The sequence below is a fragment of the Purpureocillium takamizusanense genome, chromosome 10, assembly GCF_022605165.1.
Source record: "Purpureocillium takamizusanense chromosome 10, complete sequence".
NCBI classification, from domain to species: domain Eukaryota; kingdom Fungi; phylum Ascomycota; class Sordariomycetes; order Hypocreales; family Ophiocordycipitaceae; genus Purpureocillium; species Purpureocillium takamizusanense.
The window spans coordinates 809,472-827,261 of NC_063077.1; the positions used below are offsets into that span (position 1 = coordinate 809,472).

Here is a 17,790-nt window from a genome sequence, read left to right on the forward strand (position 1 = left end):
GGGGCTTTGGGACACGAACTGGACTTGACATGGAGGTGGGGGTCGCAGCGCGGGGTTCCATCAAAAGGCGCAACAGTCAAATACGAAGACGCACCTGATTCGACAACACCAGAACCGTAAGAGCTCGACATTGCAAGTCTTCGAGTTGGGCAACCGTCACAATGTTGAATTGGATTCATCTTTTGAGCCAAGATTGAGTTGATGCCACCAGATATCAATGATCCAGCACAAAGACCATGTAGACATCGAGCAACATGCGTGCCACCCACGGGTCCTGGCGTGAGAAGTTGAGAACAGAACACCCATCAGAACCCGTAACCACTGCGCTACAAAAACAAATACCCGGGACTTGCCGTCCGACGCCTCATCGCTATGAAAATCCTGAACCCTACATGTATCATACTCGTACGTCCAGTCGTATACGCTCTAAACCTCAAACGCCGGGAAATATTGCTTCACACCGCGATCAAGCACCTTGATCCCCACCGGCTTGACGTAGTAATCGTCAGCGCCCACATCATCCGCAACCTTCCGATCGCTCGGGCTGTCCTGGCCAGTCACGATAAACACGACAGACGTCTTCCAATTATTTTGCTTCTCCAGCAGTCTTATCTGCCGCGTGGCTTCGAAGCCGTCGCAGACCGGCATTTGCAGGTCCATGAGGATCAGCTGAACCCCTGGTCCGTCACCGCTGGCAGCCAACGACTGTTGTTTCGTGAACATTTCCACGGCCTGTTTGCCATCGGCTGCGCAACAGTACGGCAGTCCTCGCTTTTTGCAGTACATCTGCATGATGCGTAGATTGACCACGTTGTCGTCCACAAGCAGTGCCGCCGGTTTCGACACTGCAAGAGCTGGGGGTATAGGAGCAGTGGGTGCTGATTCTGCAGCAATCTCTACATCCTTTATAGTCTTCGACGACACCACACCGTCAATACCGGGAGCATCGTCTGCACCCGCTTGAGGCACCGGGTTTTGTAATAGCACCAATGTCTTTGTCTCCATGTTTGTGGTTGGACCCGTGGCTGCATTGGGAGGAGCCGGTAGGCTTTCATCCATGTCAAGTTGCGGTTCGCGCTGTGTCTTCAATGACGACTGCCGTCTGTCCGCCTCTTCCAGTACCGAAATCATCTTCGACGTGGAAAACGGACCGCCAATGTAGATTATGTTGTCGGATGTCTCTTCCGGTTGGCTCTCTCCTTCTGCGAATGGTACTAGACAGACAGCGACACGGTCGGTGCGAATTTGCGACAGTTGGGAGTGACGCTTCTCTGGATCGGCTTCCAAATCAAGGACAACGAAGTGTTCGTCATCGATGCTGTCCGAATTAGTGAAGCCGTGGCTGGTCAGGAAACGCGTAAAGTGATCGCACAATAATACGCTGTCCGACTGTGATGACATATTGTAGTACTTGGAGGGCAAGGCTCTGAGGCTCTTAGAAATTTCAGGCGATGAGATGGGCGAGGGAGCGCACTCGACTTCTCGAAATATCGCTCGGAAATGCGAGCCGCGACCAACTTCTGACGACACCAGAGCGACGGATCCATAGAGCAGTGTTGCGAACTTGGCCGCGAGGGTCAGCCCCAACCCAGCGCCAGCCGAGTGCATTTGAGCCTTTTCATAAGGCTCAAATATTCGCTGTTGGTCAGCGACATCGATGCCGCAGCCCGTGTCTTCCACGTCGACGACGAGCTCCTTTTCAGTCGGACGCAGTGACACTGTCACAGCCACCACGCCCCGCGAGGTGTGTTGGATGGCGTTGAGGATGAGCGGGAGTAAGCTATCTCGAAGTAGGTCGAGGTCTATACGGAAGCTGTCATGATCTCGCGGCATGTCGCGGCCGAAGAATAGCGAGGCGCCAGAAAGCGTGTCGCCCGAGGTTGCCTTGAGTATGCCGCTTTCGAGCTCCGCTTCAAGTTCTGATGCAGTGTGCGTCGCATAGTTCCGATTCGTTATGGCGATATCCGCCCATCTGTTCAGTGTAATCATGCTGTTGACTATGGACATTAGATCTCGCCCCGATGACCTGATGGAGTCGAGATAGATGGTTGATTCGCCAGACTTTGTTGAGGAGGAGTTCAGGTCGGGCAGTGTTCGGGACATCAGATCCTCGGCGAGCAACTCCACTGACCCAAGGATGCCGTGTATCGGGGTTCGGAGCTGGTGAGAGAACCCCCGAAGGAACTTTTCCTTCGCCTTCATTGCCTCGGCGAGGAGGCGCTTATGCCATATCTGGGACACCATATTGGCGCAAGTCTGGACAAACCAGGAATCGACATCGTCAAACACCAGCCGGAAGTCCCTCGAGGCAACGACGAGGAACGAGGGCCCCGAAACGCTCTCGCACGGGGCGGTGATTGCGCGCACTGCTCTCGTTGACGGAAGGTCCTGGTTGTTCGAGTTGGCAATGAAGTCGTCGAGATAGTCGGTATCTTCCCACAGTCCGTCTTCGAGATCCTCGACGGGTATCAGACCATGGCTGTCAATATCGACATGGTCCCCTTTGGACGGCTGCACGCTGACCGTCGCCTCCGAGTACATTGTTCTCAGGATACGCAACACCGGCTCCTCGGAGACTGCTCTGTCTGACTCTACCTGTGCCGCAGAGATGAGTTCCGCCATCCGACGACGATCACGCTGCCGCCTCGCCCTCGCACACTGCACAATGTCGGACACGACCCAGTCGGCCAGGCGAGCGAGCGTCTGCTGCTGCAGTCTGGTCAACGGCTCCTGGCTCGTCCGCGACGCGACGCAGAGCGACCCGAGGGCGACGCATTCGCCCGATTCGTTTTGAAGGCGAAGAGGCGCCCCGGCGTAGGCCTTCAACCCACCAGACTCGACGTAGGGTGATTCCCTGAATCGCCAATCTTCCATCATGTTTGGCAGCAAGAAAACACTCTGTGACACCCCGTCAGCTCAGACAAGATGCCACCCACCCGAGCGGGGAGCATACGTACGCCAGGAGGTTGAGTAACCGTGTGTGCACATATCGTCTCTCCCCGCGGAAGAATGGCAAGAGGGAGGCCGATCGAGGCGAGGCGAATGTAAAAGTTGACGTCGAGGATGCCTATTACCACAAACTCCCAACCCGTCGACTCCTGCGCCAGAGAAGTCTTTTCTCGGAGCCCGGATAGGAACTCGGTCTCGTTGAACAGGTCCCGGGTGTAGTACCAGAGCATGCAGCACCTGAGGCGCTCATTCTCAGCCAGGAATGCGCGCAGGTACCGGTCGGAGAGACACGCGGCGGCGGGCTTCTCGGGGATCGATGCTGGCGCGAATTCTTCCTTCGGCGGAGGATAGAAGCCATTCTCTGCGCTTGAAGGCCATGCCGCAATCGGCTTGCCAAAGTTGTCCGGATCGTAGATGGGCCAGACGTTCTTGGGATACGTCGGCAGTGGCCCGTGTCTCGACGACAGGATGGCAGCGTCTGCCTTGGGGAAGAACGGCGTCCGCTGTCCCTTGCCAGAGGTCATCGCCATGGGCGCACAATCGGGTGGAAGACGCCCCAGGGGTCATGGAGATTCAGAATCCGCATGAAGTCTCCTCCACGTGAAGGGTCAAGGTTTTGCTGGAAAGTGCCGAGGACCCCGAGAAACGTCAAGGCTCTGGGCAGACTGACAACGAGGAGGTACTACTGCTACTACTAGTCCGTCGGATCCATCATCCACGTGTGACGAGACGGGCAACGTACGTTATGTGAAGTCTAGGCCCGCCTGTGGGGACAATACCGGATTACCTGCCCGTTCCGAGGCCTGCGCCCCTCCATGCCGGGCTAAGAGCCCGATCGCGCTACTGTTGCTCGATGGCCGATGCCCAGCCATGTGTTGAGAATACTAGGGGACTGAGGTGGTGCAACTGCTGGGTATTTTCGGAGCATCTCATCCGGCCTTACCCCAGCATGAGTGCTCGTCAAACCTTGTGGCTTACCGTATTATCTCAGAAATTATGTCGTCCACGCCCGCCCCACAGAGCGCGAGTCTGGGGTTCGAGTCGACATGCCCAATTGTGCCATGGCATGAGGAAGTTCATCTTCATAATCATAGTCATAATGGCCTTCAGGGATGCAGTCCCCCAGCGGGGCGTGGACGAAGGTACTAAGATGATACGGTACATGACATGTCGAAAAGCCCAATGATTGAAGCTGAAATCCCGTTCATTCTGGAACTTGAGCTCGCGACAGACTACAGCGTGAACATGGGTTCGAAGCAGTCGTGGCTAGGACTGGTGGCTATATCATTCCCGTTTCTTTTACTTCAACATCTATAGGCGCTTCCAGCCAACACATCTCCGAAGATTTGAGCGCGAACCGGGTAATTAGCTCAACTGCATCTATGAGATGACGTGGTGAAGGATCCATATGATCTCTCTCATGATTTTGAAAGCATATTCTTCGAAACAAACATATGCAATTGGCAGTGCATTACTTGATGTGGTGACCATATCCTCGTAGCACAAATTGTCACGGGCATGCCAATGCAAGGCTTTCCGTCTCTAATGCTCCTGACGCCGCAGGTGTAAGTCTCAAAGTCTGCCAGTGCCCAAGTATTTCATATGTATAATAGCATACGGTGCTGTCTCAGAGTCGACCAGGAACTGAAGGTAGTCGCCCATATTCCACTCATTGTCAAGCCACGGATGCCTTTGGCCTACAGCTTTTGCCACACTGAGCCAACGCGCTCTCGCTATGTCATTCGTCTCGAGGTATCTACAAATCGTATGAGGCAACGAGGCCTAGTATAACCGGGTTCATATGGGCTCAAATTGGGGTTCATTTCTTGAGCATCTACCTCCTCATACCATTAAACCCCCCGTCATGTTGTTGTGGTATTAAGCATTGCGATGATGTTTTTTCCTAAACGTGATTGCCGGTGCGGCGAGGCTATTAGCATCATGGTTCACTCTGAACCACGCCGTTGCATAAGGCAAATATCCAGCCCTGGTCACTCCATATCGACATGCGGTGGAAGTTGAAGCCCACCTGAAGAACACTCCTACCAGTCATGACAATGAAACCGATTGGAAAGGTCTATTTAGACTGACAGGATTTATTATGCTCAATTAAGCCGCAGAAAAGATTCTGAGCTCCCTGTAGCTGCTATATACTTTAGAAATCTGACGAGTACGTCGCTTCTGGGCCGGTCCGCCGGCCGGTCCTTGTGATATATGTATAGTGGATTCTTCTGCTCCCACAATTCAATAGCTCCCTGGAGCGCATTCGCGCCTTTTCGGTTGTCACTATGTAAGTTCAAGAAGCTACGGAGCTGATCCGAACTGTTTGCTGTCTCTTCAGCCATCTCCTCGACCTTTACGCCTGAAGTGGGCAAGTCAGGAAGTGTCGCATATCAGCGTGAAGATTGGGAACGCTTACCGTATCGTCGTTTCCATTCTAAATCACGCCGCCGGTCGAAATTGGCTTGGAATTCCCAGCAATCCTCCATCTCATGACACATGCTGTCGCAGTCCGGATAATTATCATCGTATAAAAGACGGTCCTGCTTGTCGTAGACCGCCCGGCGATACCACTCTACTAATTCACAAGCAAATTCGAACGCCTCCTTGAGAGGCACTTGAACATGTGTCTCCCACTGCAGTTCATTGACAGCCTCTGACGATGGCACTTGCGATTCGGATGGCGGCATGTCGACCAGAAGCTTGATGAGGAAATTGAGTTGAGTATGTTGCAATTTAAGGAAGGAACGAGTCTTTTATGTTGTATCATGAACCACTCGAGTAAAAATGGAGAACTAAGGACTCGCTCCTGGAAAGTCTTAGTTGTTTCGTAATCACTTTTCAAAAAATGTGGCGGAAACGGGCGGGGGTCGTCAGTCGTATAGTCGTATACCATCCAGTATAGATGAGTCATGTTAGCGTGTCAGACGGGGCAATTCATCGCCATTCTATCCTGTAACGAAGATATGGGCCGCAGATACTAGGCGTGTGCCCCAGGTAAGGTTTTATTAGCAAAACGGTAATATACGGGTCGTATAAGGTTCGGGCATAAATATAAGTCTTCTATAAAATACTCGGTGTAGAAGACCATAATTGGCATAGCTAAGTCGATACATGACTGAAATGCAGCAGCAACGATACATTGGCATGTCTTTTGCACAAGACCCATCGACTCCCTTCTCAACTGAGACGCCAGTCGAGTCCTTGATCTAATTTTGTTGGTCCTTCGAGAATATGCGTGCCACCGATTTTGCGGCCATCGGCGGTGAAGAAATCGACGGTGCAACGGTCTCTAGTAGGATTGCCTGGGCTAGTGTGCCAGCCGCTCCTGGACGTCTCTGTGAGCGAATGCGCAAAACAGAACTGAGCCAGGCGAACAACTTACACGACTGTAGCCGTGACAGATTCGGCAGGCGCAGCCTCGAGGACTTGTTGAACGATTCGTTCTCTCTTGTCGTTTTCCCTTTCGTACGTGGTACTTGGCTTAAAGGCGACATCTTCGGCTTTCATGGCTTCAAACAGGTTCAATGGAGTGGATAAAAATGAAGAGCGACTTTTGCAAGCCAGGTTGAATATCAATGGGTCTTGGATGTTGAAGGATGCGGGAGATGCTGTTATCTTAGCGAAATCGAGAGAAACGGCGTCATCAGTCTCTACTTATAGTAATGCCACAGGCCAAGAGCTGTTGGGTTGAGCGACAAAGGTTGACGGCGAACGCGTCTGCTTCAAATATCACGGCGCATGTTGGCGGCGCAGCCAATGCAGCCGCTGATCTTTAGTCACAATGCAACGCTCGCTTGCTATTCCGGTGAGCAGATGGTGTTTCAATGACAAGAAATGGAATTGACCGAGTCCAATTCGGGCTATCAACATGAAGCGCCCAGAAAACTCGACGACCAACAACTTCGGTCATCTCCAATTTGGGAACGCCGGTCAAAGTCATGGGCGCTTAGACGAAGGAGGCCGGTTCAAGGGCCAACGCGTGTTTCAACAAGGGAAGAGGCTTACCATCTAGGAGGATTTCACTCCATTCACTTGGATGACATCTTGCATGATGGCCAGTATAAGATTCTCCGCAAGCTTGGCAATGGTGCCTATTCAACTGCGTGACTTGCTCACGACGTACGGTAAGGCTCGGGCCTTGTCACTTGATGAACTGTCATTAAGTTCTGACGCTCGTTCCATCCTAGGAATCACAAATACGTCGCTTCGAAGGTCCTGGTGTCGGAGCTCTCGGGACAGGCCAGGGAACTGCAAATCCTGCGGCACCTCAATGAAGCCGCGCCGGCGGAGAGCGCCCAACACATCACCCAACTTCTAGACACCTTCGAGCTCGATGGCCCAAATGGAACGCATGAATGTCTCGTCTTCGAGCCAATGGGCCCAAGTGTCAACTCCATGGTGGAAGAACTACCCCAGTTCAACCCTCGCTATCGCGACATGAAGGTCCAGTATCCGCCTCAGATGGCAAGGAGCATTCTCAAGCAATCACTGCAGGGCCTGGCACTCCTTCATGAGAATGGGATCGCTCATGGGGACTTTCAGCCGGGAAACATGCTCTTCACGTTCGAAAATATTGATGCGACCCCGGAAGAAGAACTTCAACAAATTGAAGATGAGAGCAGCTACTCCACTTCTCCGCCTGTAAAGAGGCTGGATGGTAAGCCAGACAAATGGGCGCCCAGATATTTGAGTATTGCGCAACCGCTGGCGGCGTTCACGCGCTACAGTGAGGGTTTCAAGATCAAGCTGTCTGATATGGGTGGGGGTAAGTCATTCTGCCTTTCTTCTGGCGCACGGGAGAAGTCGCTGACCTGGAATAATTCGTCTTGACAGCGTATTTCTTCACTGATCCGCCTGCGAAGCCTGTGACGCCGAAGGGCCTCCGGGCTCCTGAGCTGGTTCTCACCGGAGCTTACAACAAAAGCCTTGATATCTGGAGCTTTGGCTGTCTCATGTTCGAGCTTATTACAGGGGAACAGCTCTTCTCTATTTTCTGGACCGACTTTGAAGATGATCTCCATCTGCTCCAGCTCACTGCTTCCCTCGGTCCCCTTCCTGACGATCTTTACGAACAATGGAAGACGTCGTCGCGATACTTTACCCCTGAGAGGAAGCTTTTCAACTGCGAGCTTGGAGGGGTTGCAGAGGGCGAGGAACCGTGGATGATGGAGGAGGAGCAGCCGTCAATGGAGGAGGCTTTCGACAAGGCGGCACCAGAACTCGACGAGGAAGAAGCCAGCGTTGTCAAGAAGCTGATTCGACGAATTTTGCAGTATGATGTGTCGAAAAGACCCTCACCTGCAGAACTTCTGTCCGATCCCTGGTTTGCTGGGATTGACATTAATGGGGGGTCCAAAGAGTAACTGCATCGCTAAGCTGTTCTGTTTTAGCCGTCTTTTTCACTTTTGGCTCGTCAGATTGCATCCTTATCCATAGATCAGAATCTACTCGTTTTTGTTACGCATTTTCGGCCTTGAGATGCAGCATAAGTCGCGAGACATAACGAAAACAACAAATTGTCGAAAGACTATTCCGTACATTGCGGTTTGACGGAGTCATACATGCATCGATCAAAGGCCAAACTGTCCATTAAAATTAGACACTCCATGTGATCAAACCCAAAAGCTCGCTAAGCGGGAGCTGTATACAAGTTCTAGGACCCTACAGAAGGAAAGCAAGTCACGCAGCTGCAGCTATTTCTCCCCAAGTACAAGTATAGCTCTTAATGGAGTATCTTGTGCCAAAACCGTTTTCGAGCTCAACAAACGACGTTGCCACCACATGCATATTAATCCCGGGGCCCGTCAGATCAACACAAAACCACAACAGGATCTACTACTCTCTTTGGCGATGAGTATGGCTTTCCGTCCCGGTCGCTGAGCTTCTCCAATCCAGCTTCAACAACCAAGGCGACGCGTTTCTCTCCTCTCGCTTTTGCTCGATCTTCCTCGGTGACAACCCTCCACTCACTTGGGTGTGAAAACAGCACGTATCCCAGCTTGGTGCACTCCATGATCACCGCCTCGAGGTGGCTCATCTGTGCCAGCCAAGCTCCCGAGTCTTTTTTGACAAAGTTGCTCAGAAAGGCGTTGAGGGAACTCACGAGAGAGTGCGCCTGCGCCTGCGGATACATGGTTCCGCAGTCAGTCGATAGCGGCGTACGCATGCTGCGATTGGGATGCAGCAAGAACGCCGAGAGGACACGCCACTTGGAAAGGGCCAGGAGGAGAGCTTGCGCGTCTTGGTCGGTCTTGCCGGCTGCCCAGCTCGTAAGCGACCGCTCGCCTGCTTGTTGCTGTGAGTCGAGGGTAGGAATCGACCCGAGGAACGCGGCCACTGGGGGAGGAAGTAGCGAGCACCGGCCATGAGGGTCGATAGTGATGCAAGCGAAGACGACGCGCAAGATGACATGCTGCAACCCTATATAGCGTGTCTGCGGATTGAGGCATATACCCATGACGACCCGCTTTGGCGGGACGATCTCATCGGTGAATCCGAGCTTCAAGAGCGACTGCTCCAGCGTGTCCATGTCGACAGCCACTGGTTTCGTGTGATAGTTGTTCTCAACATGCTGGCGGATAAGTTCTCCGAGGGATTGCACCTCGCGCGCGATATCCTTGTCTGGCGTCGCCTCGAGGAGGAACTGGCCGAGCTGGATGCTATCGCCTGTGCCACCGCTATCCATGTAGGGCTTCGGCTCGGCACGAGGCACCACAGCGTCTACCACCGCGGGTCTCTTGTATTTGCGCTTCAACAACAAGCACGCCCCGAACAGGCCAATGATCAGGCCAGCGACTATGCAGCCAACGGCGATGCCTGCGATTGCGCCTGTCGAAGGCGTTGAGGACGATTCCGAGGCATGTCCAGTGGCAGCACCCACAGGCACTGATGTTGTCGCCGAACTTGAAGTCGATGTGTATTCTTCGGTGACCTCAGGCTGGGAGAGACCCTGGCCAGAATTCGAATGTAAAGCCGTGCTATGAATGTCACTAATGCTCGTCGTGGTAGGCAATGCTGCAGGTGAGGAGTTGGCAGATGGCTGAGGCACAATGATTGTTACGGTTGCCTGGAAAGGGTATGGGTTGCCCCCCGATCTATATGCTGTCACGCTCGCTGTCGTGACGGCGTAGTAAGGTGATGTGACCCAGGCGGTAAAGGGAGCTATCAAGACTTCCGCAGTAGTTGCTGGAGCAAAAGTGAAGGTGGTGGTGACATTCGTGGCAAAGGGGGGGGTTGTTTGTGGTGTAGTGGCCATCTTCAAAGATGTGGATGAGGGAACCGACCCGCGCGTAGTCCAGAAGCGATGCCACACACCTTCATAACAAAAGCAGTGGGTTTGCTGAAGGGTTGAAAATAGGGGGCACAGCCGACGGGCCAGTTTAAGGTCAGGTTCATGTCTTTCCATTGTTGTGCGACCAGCCTCCCATGTTACCTCCCCGCCCTGCCTCAGGGCCGCGCCTAGTCCACTTCCGTGTTTCCATCCGTCACCCGTGCGTTTATGTTAGGTACTTGACCCCGTGGCTGGATGTGCGCCGTTTTATTCTCGGGGAAACCCTCAAGGGGACCCGGTAACCTATTACGTGCCACAAACACGGCAGGACCCCCGCGGTCTCCTGCCCCTGTTGGTTATCCCCGCGTTAGTGGTAACACGGGGCTCAGTCATCAAGTCACATTCAACTGCAGAACGCTTCTCTGAGACAGGAAGTTGTGAGGCCTACCCTTCATGTTGATGACGGAAAGAGAGAAAGTGACGGAGAGTGACAGAGAGTGAGTGAGTGAACCGTGCGCCCATCAACATCTCGCCCTTGAGTCTCAATTCTGTCCGACCTCGGCCTCCCGCCCACCAGGCTAAGCTGTGCAGCAGGGCTTGGTGTCAGGAAGGGAGCGCCATAAAGCTCAAGCTTTTTTACGAAGTAGAAACGCGATTGAGTTTCGACAATGGCCGAGAAACCAGATGTTGTCGTTTCCATAGACCTAGGCACAACCTTCACAGGTGGTCATCTCTCTTCCCTTCAGGCTCAACGATGTAACTTTAGTTCCTAATCAGCTGGTAAGGCGTGGCATGGAGGACGCCCAGGACGCCGATACAGGTCATCAACGATTGGCCCGGCAGCGGTGATCGAGGCGAGCGCAAGGTCCCTACAACGCTCATCTACAACGCCGACGACACGCTCTCATCATGGGGCTTCATGTGCGCCGACGACGACGACAACGCGCCCGGGAAGACGCGGCGCGAGTTCTTCAAGATCTTCATCGACGAAGCCACCATCGCCGCCGCCCAGCGCCAGGGGCTCCTCCACGCGCCCAAGAGCACCGCCGATGCCCAGAGGTACGCGACGGACTACCTGCGCGAGGTGTACGGCCACGTCAAGGAGACGGTTGAGATGCAGCTTGGCCGACGGCACTTTGGCGGCGGATGGGCCAACATGGCCGTCACGTTCCTCTTCAGCGTGCCCACGACATGGACGCGCATGGAGATCATCAACACCTTCAAGGCCATCATACGTGATGCCGGCTTCGGGATCGAAGGCCCGAGGCACACGGCGCAGGTCGACCTCACCGAGGCCGAGGCAGCCGCCGTGGCGACGCTGAAGACGAGCGCCTTGCAGTTCGACACGGGGAGCCTGTTCCTGACGGTCGACGCAGGCGGCGGGACAACGGACCTTTCCCTAATGCGCGTCACGTCGACGGACGTGGCCTGTCCGCGCATGTCGCAGGTGTCGGCCGTCAAGGGCGTTGGGATCGGCTCAACCCTCATTGACCGCGCCTTCATCCGTCTCGTCTCTCAGAGGCTCGCCGCCTGGCCTGACGACCAGAGCCAGCTTCCCGCTAACCTTGCCACTCGCATGGCGCAAAGTCATCACTTCCGCATCGTCAAGCACAAGTTTGGCGAAAAGGTCTACATGCAGCCGACGTTCAAGATACAAGTGGAGGGCGTCTCGCACGACTTTAGCCACCCGGGCATGGGCATCGAGAATGGTCGTATGGTATTCACCATGTACGTTACCAGCCCCTGCACCCTTCATGTGCCCTCGTCAGCTCTCGAGCCCAGCTCATAGTTCCAGGCAGGAGATACAGGGCCTCTTTGACGCCCAGTTTGAGGGAGTGATGAAGCGCATCATGGAGCAGCTAGATTGGCTGTCAGAGAACGGCTCGTCGGAGCAAGTCGTACGTTTGACACCAGAACAACACGCTCCCGCGTGAAGAAGTTTGGTCAAGGCGCTTAAACGACACGCAGAACTTCATAATATTATCCGGGGGCCTGGGAAGCTCGGCGTACATCCGAGAGAGGATGCAACGACAGCTGTTGAGCGTCCCGCACCCAAACGCAACGCGCGCGGCCGTGGTGCCCTGCCAGGATCCTCAGTTGGTCGTGGTCCGAGGCCTTCTCCTCGACCACCAGCAGAAGATGGAGACGGGCAACCTGTCCGTGCTGGCAACTCGTGTCGCTCGCGCAAGCTACGGGGTCGTGGTCAAGGAAGCGTACTCGCCGGCGTACCATTTCCACGAGGACGTCATCCAAGACCCCTTCGACTCCAAGAAGCAATGGGCCGTCAACCAGATCCAGTGGCTCATACGAAAGGTACGTATACTGTACGTAGTTTAGAGTGTGTGACGGCAGGCCTGACCTCTGCATGCTGCATACGACTGCATGTGGTCTGGTGGGCGCCGCATGTAGTTGTAGTAGTACCTGAAACGCTGACTGCAGACAGGGCGACCACATTGACCCGAACCGGCCGCTCTTCAAATCCTTCGAGTTCCACCTCTCGGAGAAGGATACTACAAGGTGCTGGGATGCCGAGATCGTCATTTCTCTCAACGAAGCATCCCATCTCCCCAGCAGCCTGAAGCAAGGTGCGCACCAGACCACAAATCCACTCCTCATCGCCGGCCGGCCGGGTTTACAAAGGGTTGTCACTGTCACACGGGCTGACGACAAGGTCCATTTGCAGCGGGTGTCACGAAGCTGTGCCATGTGAGAAGCAATCTCAGCGGCGTCCAACAGCACCAGCTCATCCTCAAGCGCAAAAGGGGCGCCTTCTTCAGGAAAGGGTCCAAGTTCTACATTTGCGCCTTCGACATACGCGTCATTGTCGCGCCGGCCGACCTCAGGTTCGAGCTGTGGTTTGATGGGCAAAAGTTTTCAGGCAATCACGAGCCTGTTGGCATCAAATGGGATGCTGCCGGCGCTCGGGTGGGATCTAGCTGACCCAACTGACTGGTGTGAAGAAGCAGAGAGTGTTGTGGATAGGTTAGTTAGCCTCACAGTTGGCCGGCTCTTTCACTGGTCTCTCTCGCTCGGCTACCTATATAGCTCTCTTCTTCCTCCCTTCATAGCCCATTAAGCTCTCTTCATCAGCTATGCGCCTATGCCTCCGTTCTCAGGTTATGAGCCCTCTCGCGCTTCCGCGATAAAGAAAAAGAAGAAGAAAAAGAAGGCCTAGCGCCTACCCCAGCAGCCACATCTTCGCCCCCTCAAACAAGCCATCAAACAAGCCATTGAACCAACCATCAAACACGCCAAAGGGCAACTAGCCACCCGATTCCGAAACGACTATTTTTCAGCCATAATAGCTATTTTAAAATATATCAAAGTCCTTCTCTCGAAATAGCTACTGCCGTCTTAAGAAGGCAAAAGTCCTTTTCTCGAGGGAAGTGTCCTCTTAGGAAGGCATCAATCAATCTAGAAGTCCGCATGAAGGCAAAAGTCCTTCTCTCGAGGGAATGGTCCTCTTGAGAAGGCAATCAAAAAAAAGGTAGGCAATGCAGGCAAGGCAGGCAAGGCAATCATCAGCTGTGCGCCTGTGCCTCCTTTCTCCGAGAGGAAACGCGTGTTGCTCCCATTGTCCTCCCCCCCCCCTAATAACTGGCTACATGTACCTGATTTCGTTTGTACATAGCCGCCCAGAGGATTTACAAGACCAGTCACTGTACGCACGCCAGGCATTATCGGCATCATCAGCATCGCCATCTTATGAGACAGACTGTTGTCTGTTTGTGTGAAAGTACATGTAGCGCCCTCTTACTACAGTGTTTTTGTGAACAATGCGCAGTGTCTACTACAGCAGAGACGGCTCGGTCAGAGGAAAAGCGGTGACAGCCAGTGACTTTGCAGTCCATGATGCCCCCGGCCAAGACCATGTCAGGTCAGGGTGCAGGTACCAAAACAAGATCACATGAAGAATGAGCTCATCGGCTCGGGCTGGAGTCGTACATATTTACCTCCCCGTCGCGAACGGTCCATGGGAAGCCCGGAATCTTTGACACAGACATTTCACAATTATGCTGTTGGTTCACCCTTCTCCGACACCCATGTAAATGCGCTGCAACAGCGGCCTGGCCGTGAGGCGGGCATCCCAATCCTACGAGGGGAGCGACCAACAGATATACCCCATAGTTAGGGGCGCAGTCTTTCAAGTACGTATGTACGGAGTGGAGTTTCTGCTCTAGCTACCCTCGCGGTAGGAGCGGCAGCAGAGCCTCATTGGTTTTGTCTTCCGGTTGGAGGGACCATCACACCGGTCGACCCACGCCTCGCGGCTGATTCCCTCTTAAAGCCCGCATACGTCGTTACACGGGCGCATCGCGAAATGAGAGGGCCCCGCAAAGGCACGAATGACGGCTTGTCCGATGCTGAAGATTATGAACGCAGGTCGGTCGCGGGGGGTTTGCCTCGTGACTACGTAGTACCAACCCGTCCGTATACCGCAATAAACGGAGAAACGACCTGTCTCGGCCAAGCAACCATCCTCCCCTCCTCCTCCTTGCAAGTTCGGTGGTTCTGCCCGGCAGTGGGCTTTCTGCAGCATCACCGTGTGTAGTATGTAGGAGAGTATTTGTCAAGTGGCAGGGCATAGAGTAATGTGTTCCTCATGAGGCGGTCTGAAGGGAAGATAGCCGCGCGTGTAGGTATGGCCCTTCACGCTCCGCAGGGGAGGCCCATCACCCATCTCTCCTCCTTCCTCTTCCCTCCTCCGGGGTCCCTCCGAGCATGAAGCGCCTCTCAGGTGTCCGCTCCAGCCTCCGCCTCTTCCCCGTCGCCGTCGACGGCACCCTAGTCCAGCACGAGATCCGCCGCAGCATCGGCCTCGTCAACGCCTGCCACCGAGACCTCCAACGCCTCGTCGCGCTCCGCAACGAGCAGCAGCAGCGGCAGCAGCAGCAGCCACCGCAGCACCTAGACTTCCTGGAAAGCCATCATCTCCACGACCACCACCATGCCAATCTTCTCCGTCACGTGGACGGAGTGATTGACGATGCGAGCCGCTGCCTAGACGGCGCCTGCCGCATCGTCGAGAGGTTTCGCGACATCGGCGGTGGTGGCGGCAAGGCGTCGCTGCATATGCGCATGGAGTGGCTTGCGAGCAGCTCGTCCGAGTTTCGCATCCTGGAGCCCTTGATACGCCATCACCACGCCGAGGTCCTGGCCGGGCTAAGCTCGCTGCAACAGGCCGCCGTGGTGTCGCGACCTCTGCCCGACGAGGCCGCCGGCCGGGTAGACATCGTCAGGCGCAACGCGCCTCCCACCGAGGGACAGGAAGTGTTTGAAAACTTGGCCCTCCTCGGGGACATTATCGGCGATGATCTTGCTGGTATTTATCTTGCGCACGCCCTCGACCTGTCATCGCGCCGTGCAGCGAAGCAGCAGAGTCGGCTAACACTTGTCCGCCTTTCTGACAGCCACGTCCAGCCCGACGCCGCCATCTCAACTCACAACCCCTTCCCTCCCCGTGCCGAGCCCCGTGCCGAGCCCCGTGCCGAGCGCCGTTTCGCGAAAGCCGGTCGCGTACTCTTGTCTGCCCGAGCCCGTGTTTCCAAACACGCTTCCCGAGCCGCTCGACAGCTCGGGGAGTGACATGTATGGACCGCGGCCGCTGTCTCCTCCTTGGGGGGGCCTCCTCGTCGGACCCAATGCGCGAGATAAGGCCCCTCTAGCACCTGAAAACGACTTGGGACTATCACTCTTGTTCGGTGTCGAGGCCGATCTCGGTGCGGAGACTGCTGGCTTGCGTCGGTGTCAGTCGCCATCCGTTCCCGCTCAGTGTTCGCCACTTGCTCCCTCGGACGTGTCCATCTAGGTACTCGCGTATGAGCAGGCTCCGTCGACGACCCCAAGTATTCCATCCGCTCAATGACAAAAGTGGTGAGACTTGGTTGCGTACATAGCCTCGTGGTTGAGCCAAGATGGTGCTACATGGAAGCGAGTCACGGGGGTATTCGAGTTCTCGCCAGAGACGGGGTGGAGACAAAGATAGTTTGCAATCCTGCAAATAAAGCCATCGCATTTGTACTTTGAATGCTTTTTCCAGCTCGAGAAATATTGGTCCACGAGCAATCGGTCCGATATAGCGCCATATATGCATACAACCCTACGCCCCGTTGACCAAACCCTCCTCCGACACAAACGCCCAGTCGCGCACCGTTCCCTTCCAGTCACTTACCCTCACGTCCTTGATGTCCACGATGATGACGCGCACTTCCTCCCCGGCGACGAAGTGGCTTCCCTCCGCGGCACCCGCACCGGAGCCGCTCTGTTGCCGGAACAGCGCTTCGCCGGCGCCCTCCTCGAACGTGTTGTTCTCGAGGTGGCGCTCCGTAAAGTACTTTTCCTCCTCGGACCCGGTCGGCGCCAGGCGCGCGGCGCCGCCTATCGTGGCGCTGATGCTCGACATGGCCGACGTGTTGAGGTTGAGCAGCAACGAGGCGAGGCTTGAGCGGTGCTCCGGCCCAGGGGAGCCGCCAGAGGGGCGGCGGCCGTGCGTTGGCGGGCGGTGCGAGACCCCTAGTAAAGTTAGTATCGGTGACGAGCACGATCTCTCTTTCCACGCCCGTCCAGGCTTGGAACTGGATTCAGGGAAGTGAGCAACGCACAGTCATGGACGAGAAGAGAGACGTTGGGGTTGGCGACAATGTTAGTCGTCTTGCGCGAGGCGGGGTTCGTGGTCATAACGATGACGGGACGGGACGAGTATGGCGACGTCGGGAGGTAGGTGTAGTTCATGAGGGACACGTGCGGGACGTTGTCGGTAGCGGTCGCGAGGTGAAGCTACGCCAGAGCAGTCAGCGCAATGGTGGCCAGGCAGAGAGTGAATTCCCTTGCACGGTGGCGGGCGGAAGACTCGGGGCACCCACGAATCGAGCATTCTCAAGGCACTGGACCACGTCCACGGGCAGCTCGCTCGTCAGCTGCTTGTGAGTGTCGCCCTCGGACGCCTCGTAGTTTAGAGGTATCTTGTCCATGGTCGTTGCCAGACCGACGGGGACAGAGATGGGGGAACTGGTCGTGCCACAAGAGGCGCGACAGGATGCCGGTTGATGCGGTTCGCGAGCGGTGACGGCGGTCTGGCGAGACGACGTGGAGAGTATTGGCGAATTCAATGGACTGCAGGCAAGCCTGTCGTGTAGCGCAGCGCGGGTTGATAATGGCGATGCCGGGCACTCGAGCTTGAAAGGCTGTAGCAGAGCTGCAGCAGCAGGAAGTTCGAATTGCGCTCAGCGATGGATTTGGCGTCGTCGGCATTGAGTTACCGTGCTGCTTGGTAGCAGAGGAATCCATGGACCCATCCATGAGGGGCGGAGGAGGGGCAGAGTGGCAGCAGCGTCTGGGTACCCGCATGCCGCCTAGCTTAGTACATACGTCTTTGACGCCTGTAGGTTCCGTCTGGAAGGTGCCGCGGCGCGCGCCTGATGGGATGGAAGCCCGTCACCTCAGTTAGGTTGCGGTCCCCAGGCGGGGTGCCCGCCAATTAGCACCTACAGCTCAGTGGAGAGCGGTGGCTGCTCGGCAAGCTGCCCTAGCGGCCGCAGGCTGAGACCGGCACGCCCAGACAAGTTGGT

General features: G+C 55.4%; 6 protein-coding genes across 7 annotated transcripts; 3 read left to right on the forward strand and 3 right to left on the reverse strand.

Annotated features, from left to right (window-relative positions):
- Window positions 1-145: 145 nt before the first annotated feature.
- JDV02_009762 (uncharacterized protein) lies at window positions 146-3,482 on the reverse strand. Its single transcript, XM_047991446.1, has 2 exons — window positions 2,958-3,482; window positions 146-2,898 (listed from the first exon to the last, which is right to left on the reverse strand). The coding sequence occupies exons 1-2, from the start codon at window positions 3,477-3,479 to the stop codon at window positions 427-429; spliced, it is 2,994 nt and encodes a 997-aa protein (XP_047847458.1). The 5' UTR covers window positions 3,480-3,482; the 3' UTR covers window positions 146-426.
- Window positions 3,483-7,036: 3,554 nt separating this feature from the next.
- JDV02_009763 (Non-specific serine/threonine protein kinase) lies at window positions 7,037-8,393 on the forward strand (the record flags this gene model as incomplete). Its single annotated transcript, XM_047991447.1, has 3 exons — window positions 7,037-7,071; window positions 7,140-7,717; window positions 7,786-8,393. The coding sequence occupies 3 exons, from the start codon at window positions 7,037-7,039 to the stop codon at window positions 8,313-8,315; spliced, it is 1,143 nt and encodes a 380-aa protein (XP_047847459.1). The 3' UTR covers window positions 8,316-8,393.
- Window positions 8,394-8,522: 129 nt separating this feature from the next.
- JDV02_009764 (uncharacterized protein) lies at window positions 8,523-10,391 on the reverse strand. Its single transcript, XM_047991448.1, has one exon. It carries the CDS (start codon window positions 10,355-10,357, stop codon window positions 8,762-8,764), a length of 1,596 nt encoding a protein of 531 aa, XP_047847460.1. The 5' UTR covers window positions 10,358-10,391; the 3' UTR covers window positions 8,523-8,761.
- Window positions 10,392-10,534: 143 nt separating this feature from the next.
- JDV02_009765 (uncharacterized protein) lies at window positions 10,535-13,577 on the forward strand. 2 transcript variants are annotated; one of them, XM_047991450.1, is made up of 7 exons: window positions 10,535-10,659; window positions 10,717-10,945; window positions 11,008-11,950; window positions 12,018-12,120; window positions 12,191-12,535; window positions 12,666-12,807; window positions 12,906-13,577. In XM_047991450.1, exons 2-7 carry the CDS (start codon window positions 10,891-10,893, stop codon window positions 13,160-13,162), a joined length of 1,845 nt encoding a protein of 614 aa, XP_047847462.1. In that variant the 5' UTR covers window positions 10,535-10,659; window positions 10,717-10,890; the 3' UTR covers window positions 13,163-13,577. The 2 variants fall into 2 exon arrangements, with proteins under 2 accessions (XP_047847462.1, XP_047847461.1); XM_047991449.1 differs by lacking the exon at window positions 10,535-10,659 and having other exon boundaries at window positions 10,686-11,950; window positions 12,666-13,577.
- Window positions 13,578-14,574: 997 nt separating this feature from the next.
- Window positions 14,575-16,306, forward strand: JDV02_009766 (uncharacterized protein). Its single transcript, XM_047991451.1, has 2 exons — window positions 14,575-15,545; window positions 15,634-16,306. Exons 1-2 carry the CDS (start codon window positions 14,945-14,947, stop codon window positions 16,029-16,031), a joined length of 999 nt encoding a protein of 332 aa, XP_047847463.1. The 5' UTR covers window positions 14,575-14,944; the 3' UTR covers window positions 16,032-16,306.
- Window positions 16,191-17,580, reverse strand: JDV02_009767 (uncharacterized protein). Its single transcript, XM_047991452.1, has 3 exons — window positions 17,086-17,580; window positions 16,825-16,999; window positions 16,191-16,735 (listed from the first exon to the last, which is right to left on the reverse strand). The coding sequence occupies exons 1-3, from the start codon at window positions 17,191-17,193 to the stop codon at window positions 16,323-16,325; spliced, it is 696 nt and encodes a 231-aa protein (XP_047847464.1). The 5' UTR covers window positions 17,194-17,580; the 3' UTR covers window positions 16,191-16,322.
- Window positions 17,581-17,790: the final 210 nt, after the last annotated feature.

Bases quoted from the DNA above. Each gene is read 5' to 3' on its own strand.
- JDV02_009762 (XM_047991446.1), bottom strand. From the start codon at position 3,479: ATGGCGATGACCTCTGGCAAGGGACAGCGGACGCCGTTCTTCCCCAAG. The intron at 2,899-2,957 runs GTACGTATGCTC...GGGGTGTCACAG, and splicing joins CGGTTACTCAACCTCCTGGC to AGTGTTTTCTTGCTGCCAAA.
- JDV02_009764 (XM_047991448.1), bottom strand. From the start codon at position 10,357: ATGGAAAGACATGAACCTGACCTTAAACTGGCCCGTCGGCTGTGCCCC.
- JDV02_009765 (XM_047991450.1), top strand. From the start codon at position 10,891: ATGGCCGAGAAACCAGATGTTGTCGTTTCCATAGACCTAGGCACAACC. The intron at 10,946-11,007 runs GTGGTCATCTCT...TCAGCTGGTAAG, and splicing joins CCTAGGCACAACCTTCACAG to GCGTGGCATGGAGGACGCCC. The intron at 12,808-12,905 runs GTGCGCACCAGA...GTCCATTTGCAG, and splicing joins CCCCAGCAGCCTGAAGCAAG to CGGGTGTCACGAAGCTGTGC.
- JDV02_009766 (XM_047991451.1), top strand. From the start codon at position 14,945: ATGAAGCGCCTCTCAGGTGTCCGCTCCAGCCTCCGCCTCTTCCCCGTC. The intron at 15,546-15,633 runs GTATTTATCTTG...CCTTTCTGACAG, and splicing joins TATCGGCGATGATCTTGCTG to CCACGTCCAGCCCGACGCCG.
- JDV02_009767 (XM_047991452.1), bottom strand. From the start codon at position 17,193: ATGGACAAGATACCTCTAAACTACGAGGCGTCCGAGGGCGACACTCAC. The intron at 17,000-17,085 runs GTGGGTGCCCCG...GCTCTGGCGTAG, and splicing joins GCCTTGAGAATGCTCGATTC to CTTCACCTCGCGACCGCTAC. The intron at 16,736-16,824 runs GTGCGTTGCTCA...TAACTTTACTAG, and splicing joins CTCTCTTCTCGTCCATGACT to GGGTCTCGCACCGCCCGCCA.